We start from the raw sequence: 5,229 nt of genomic DNA, 5'->3' as shown, positions 1-5,229 counted from the left end.
TCGCAAAAACGTTACATTATTGGTTCATCACTGTCTAGTTACACTAACTAATAACTATGTGTATGTGTCTATTGGATACAACTTTATTATATAATGACTAGATTCTCATAAGGTGCAAATTCTACTCGGGTAATTTTGGCCTGTTCATAGCCGGCACATCTTGCTCGATTTTTGCCGTAAATTTGCCATCACACCTTGCTCGGCACGTCTTGCTCGCTGTTTGCTGCAATTTTGTCGTCACACGTTGCTCGACACGTCTTGTTCGGTTTTTGCAGCACTCTGCCCTCAAGTAATTTTGGCATGCTTTGCCGACATAATGCCAGCATAATGGTAGTATACATGCTGCAAATTTGCTGCAATCCTATGATTGATTTTGCCAGCAATTTGTCGGCATATTGCTGACATTTTGCTATCAGGGTATATATATATCAGATATATAATATATTCCAACAAAATTTTACCTGTATAACAACATGCTTTCCGTCACATGCTCCAATATAATTGTTGAAGTGGCAAATATTCTCAAAATCTTCTGCGATATTTTGCCAGTTACTTGTACTTGTTTATAGAAAAACTTCATCTTTAAAAGAATTCCAAATAGCACTGTAAGTTTCTGCAATAATTTTTGAAGCAGTATTGTGTGCAATGCGAAAAGCATATGATATAAACATCATGCTGTTTCCTGAAGCCAGATATCGCAAAATCATAACAACGAATACGCGCTAGTATCGGTATACGGATAACGTACTCTTTTATGATATGTGGTTCAACAATGCTTAACAGTTTGTTAAATGTTTCGAATGGCATTCGGAAATAATTAAAATATTTTACTTTATCCACGAACTCCAGTTTACAAACAAGATTATCGCTTGCTCCTTGCATTAGTCTCCTTTCTTCTGAAAATATTAGTCGTACTCAAAAAAGACGTTTAGATTTTTCTTTGTCACGTTTTTTGATATATAATAAATATAATATAAGCATTCTCTTGCGAATAATTTGCTGTTTTAATATAGAATATCGTCTATTTTTAATTAACAGCCACAGTCGACAAAAATCACATAATATTCTCTATAATTAATCATAACAGATCTCACTTTATTATACTACATAATGTATCACCGCAATTCCGCTGATATACTTTTTCTTCTGTCCCATGAAGCGTTAAATGCGTCAGCGGAATTATGTTTTAGCCAATCGTAAAATAGTTGTATATTTTCGTAAAAAGTATTTGACTGAGAAACTAATCTTACTCTTTACTAATTTATCATATAATATATTATTTGTATAAAATATTATTAAAATTATTAAAAACGTAAGAAATAACATTAAAAAGTCTACTTTTTGTATTATTCCGCGTGATCCGCTTCCGCGTATTCCGCTCCATGGGACACAAGGAAAATAGAAAAAGCGCCGGAAGAAAAGCGGAACGGCTGTGATTGGTCGTCCTAACTCCGCACGTTCCGTTCCGCTGAAAATTTCCGCTCCGTGGGACGGCGCCCTTAGGCTTCTCTTTGGTAATGAATATCCGAAGCGCATGTGTAATATAAAGTTGACTAAACAATATCGTGACAGTACCACGCAATGGAATATTTGTTAAATGGCCTATCTTTTATATTAATTTGGATTTTTACAGTTTCATCAGTAATTTCAATATTTTATATTATTTATAACGTATTTTTTTAGAATCGCTAGGATTTCATAAATATTTATCGCTATGTGTACTTTTGAGATACAACATACATACATATATATATATATATATATATATATATATATATATATATATATATATATACATAATACATATATACATACATATATATATATATACATATATATATATATAGAGAGAGAGAGAGAGCGAGCAACTCATATATATTAATATTAGTTAATAAAAATGGATGTTACAATATAGTATTTTTTAATATTATTTTTCTATAAAATTTATATTCGCAAATATATCATCTATCTTATTAGATACATATTTTCAGGTTGTTGCACATTATTGTGTATGGGGATTATGTGAATCTTGGGAGTATTGCTGTGATGAGAATCTATGCTGTACCTATGATGATTACAACGTATGGATTGCAGTGTAAATATATTAAATTTATTTTGAAAAACATACTTATCTGAACTAATTTAAATTAAAATCTATTGAAATGTTAACAGGATAATCATAGCTGGAGTTGTAATTGGCATGATATTTGCTGGTATATGTCTTTACTATAATTTTCAACGTATCTATGTTTACTTGCGTCAAAGATGCTACAGTATTAATTCTGTTCCAATACCTTCAGAGTTTGAGTCTGATGTGAGATCAATAAAGATGTCGTATAAATAAAAAATTTGAATACTTTATTAGATCATGTAAATATCTTATTTTATGATAAATATCTTATTTTTAGGTAAAAATCTGATCAATATACTCATCATAATTTATTTCTATTATTAGGGAATAAGTATATCATACTATGATGTTAAGACTAGTTTTATTTATTTTATATCCTTTTAATCATTACATTTATTATATATATGCATTACTAATAATTTTTATATAACTTGTCAAACAAAAAGTATAAATATATTATCGTACATCATCCAAACTATGTCTCCAGTCAAGTGTCTTGTTGCTAATTTTAAAAATATTCCAATCTTCGTTAATTTTTGGGGCACGAAGTTTAACATGCATAGATGTGCAGATATCTTTTGTATACTCAGGTACAAAAAAGTCAGAAAGTTTAGGTATGATATCCTTTTGCCGTGGTTCTGGATCCTTGGTTCGCATTATAGTAGACATCTGTTTATCATCTATGCTCAAGTCCACTAAATTTTTAAAAATTGTTTCATCCAATGGAAAATCCAATGCAGTAGAAATCTATCACAAAAAATTTTAAATATTAATCTCTTATGATTTAATTTATGATTTTGGCTATTCTTATATGTATTACCAGCAGTGAAAATTTATATTTTATATATTACATATATTATAAAGATACTATTAAGATTTCATTTTGGCAGTGAATGTCATAATACAACTATACATGGCATAATTAAATATTAGATTGCTGTCATGTTAACTAATATTTATTATACATTATTACATAGCCTAAAACAAGTTTAGTAACATCTATATAGATTTCACATAGTTTGTCTACATTTACATCAGCATAAAATCAATTTTATAATTTTTTTATTGTAACCACTAGTGTTAAATAAATTATATAATCAAAAATTTAATATAAAAAAATTATAATAAAAATTATTCAGTTTTATGCTGTTTATGTAAATATAGACTATAGATGATATTAAATTGATTTTTGATCGACATGTGTATATATAATCGTTCGATTCACAATCAAGACTAAGAGTATAACTTGATATATAATGATATATAATATTATGATGCTAAGGTATAAAAAGTAACTATTCTTATATATACGATGTACTATATTATATATATATATATATATGTATGTATGTATATGTGTGTGTATATATTTCAAGATTTTACCTTTTCATTTAAAAGATCCTTCTGTATAGATGGCAAATGATTAATATCTTTTACAATTTTTTGTTGTTTAATTTTCTTAAGTTTATTAAAAGTACACATGACAGAATTATATTCTGGTTGTGCTAGTTTTTCCACAGCATTCGACATAGTATAACATTTTTTATTCGTCATTATATCATTTTGCTGTTTATGACAAATTCCTGAATCTACAGAAGTTTTGATTGTGGAATTTGTTGTACTATGCAATACAATTTTTTTAACTGAAGAAACTTTATTTTTCATTATTCCAGTCTTGATATATCTGTAACATGGCATAACATTGGGTAAAGTAGATTTTGTATTAAGGATTCTTGTTTTGGTTGTATGATTTTTAGTTTTTTCTATAATATTTGGTGCAGATCTTGATTTTATCATTTCTGTTTTCTTAGAATTTGTATTATCTATTTCTTGTATATCATTGCTACTTGTAGAAAGTTTTAATTTCTTGCATACAACTGGTTGTTTATAGTGTGAATGTTTTGTTCTTATTGTAACACTATTTTTCTTAGATGTAATTTTCGTTGATACTATATCCTTATTTTCTTTATCCTTTTGTTGTAAAATTTTTCGACAATATTTTAAAGTATCAGGTTGCATATATATTTTCTTATCCTGTTGTAATAAATAGTCATTTTCTTTCTTGTCTTGACTACTATTTGCATTGCATAAAATTCTTGAAATCTTAGTTTCTGACACGTTATTGTTAGATAGAGATGTATCTTGAGTATTTCTAGATGTTATATCAGAGCAAGTTGCGATTTTTATATCACAATTTTTTATAGATATGTCTTTATCATGAACACTAGCAGATCCCACAGAATCTACTATTCTAATTGGTCTTTTAAAAGTTATAATACTCTTGATTTTAGGACCATTTGTTTGTAGATTTGTATCAGCCTTACAAAATTCCTTAATTAATTCATCATTTCGCTTTTTGTCAGAAAATTGAGAAAATCTAACTTTTGGTCTTAAGATGAGTTTAGTATTCCCCGACATTGCCAATACATTTAAATGAATACTTGGTACAATTATCACACTAATAACATAAGTAATTTAAGGGTCTACATGAGTTAGACAAATCCTGAGACTTTTAAATACAGACTGGCCATATGGGCAAATATTGCCCACAAAATGGCGGCCGCAAATACGTGAGCTCTTAAAGCTCGTATCAGACTATAGCTTGGTTTACATTGTGCACTTGATACGCGTACTAAATAGTAACTTTCTATTAGATAATCTTAATATCGACAATGCATATCAATATAGCGGCGCATTCTATCAAAACAATCTGTTTTATTGAGTATTATAGCAGCTTAATATACTGTTGTTTATATATATTGTCATATATGCGTCGCCATTGGCTGCGTTCAGCAGAGAAAGCTACTTTGCAACTGTTGTAAAATTCATGAATCTGATTGGTATATGCTCTTGGATTTAACCAAAATTAAGAGCATACTCCAATTAGATTCACGAATTTTACAACAGTCGCAAAGCAGTTTCTCTGCTCAACGCAGCCATTAATATGCATTGTCGATATTGGATGTTTACGTTAAATCGAGTACGAGTTAGTTCCACTAGGGTTGAAAAATGTAATAGGCACAACCATCTAGTATCTTCATGGTTCAAGACAACTCAGTTGTGGGCCAGCACACGAATATTGCCATAGTTCCTTACGC

At 29.0% G+C, this 5,229-nt stretch overlaps 2 protein-coding genes across 3 annotated transcripts; one reads left to right on the top strand and one right to left on the bottom strand.

Moving 5' to 3' along the window:
* Positions 1-1,470: 1,470 nt before the first annotated feature.
* LOC116853693 lies at positions 1,471-2,558 on the top strand. 2 transcript variants are annotated; one of them, XM_032834865.1, is made up of 4 exons: positions 1,471-1,641; positions 1,992-2,095; positions 2,173-2,314; positions 2,409-2,558. In XM_032834865.1, exons 1-4 carry the CDS (start codon positions 1,582-1,584, stop codon positions 2,418-2,420), a joined length of 318 nt encoding a protein of 105 aa, XP_032690756.1. In that variant the 5' UTR covers positions 1,471-1,581; the 3' UTR covers positions 2,421-2,558. The 2 variants fall into 2 exon arrangements, with proteins under 2 accessions (XP_032690756.1, XP_032690755.1); XM_032834864.1 differs by lacking the exon at positions 2,409-2,558 and having other exon boundaries at positions 2,173-2,364.
* Positions 2,476-4,717, bottom strand: LOC116853692. Its single transcript, XM_032834863.1, has 2 exons — positions 3,515-4,717; positions 2,476-2,878 (listed from the first exon to the last, which is right to left on the bottom strand). The coding sequence occupies exons 1-2, from the start codon at positions 4,547-4,549 to the stop codon at positions 2,588-2,590; spliced, it is 1,326 nt and encodes a 441-aa protein (XP_032690754.1). The 5' UTR covers positions 4,550-4,717; the 3' UTR covers positions 2,476-2,587.
* Positions 4,718-5,229: the final 512 nt, after the last annotated feature.

Source organism: Odontomachus brunneus, unplaced genomic scaffold (assembly GCF_010583005.1).
Source record: "Odontomachus brunneus isolate Ranch 3 - 2012 unplaced genomic scaffold, Obru_v1 Obru_scaffold_451, whole genome shotgun sequence".
Classification (NCBI taxonomy): Eukaryota; Metazoa; Arthropoda; class Insecta; order Hymenoptera; family Formicidae; genus Odontomachus; species Odontomachus brunneus.
Note: the sequence above shows the minus strand (reverse complement) of the source record. Positions and strands in the feature narration are given on the sequence as shown.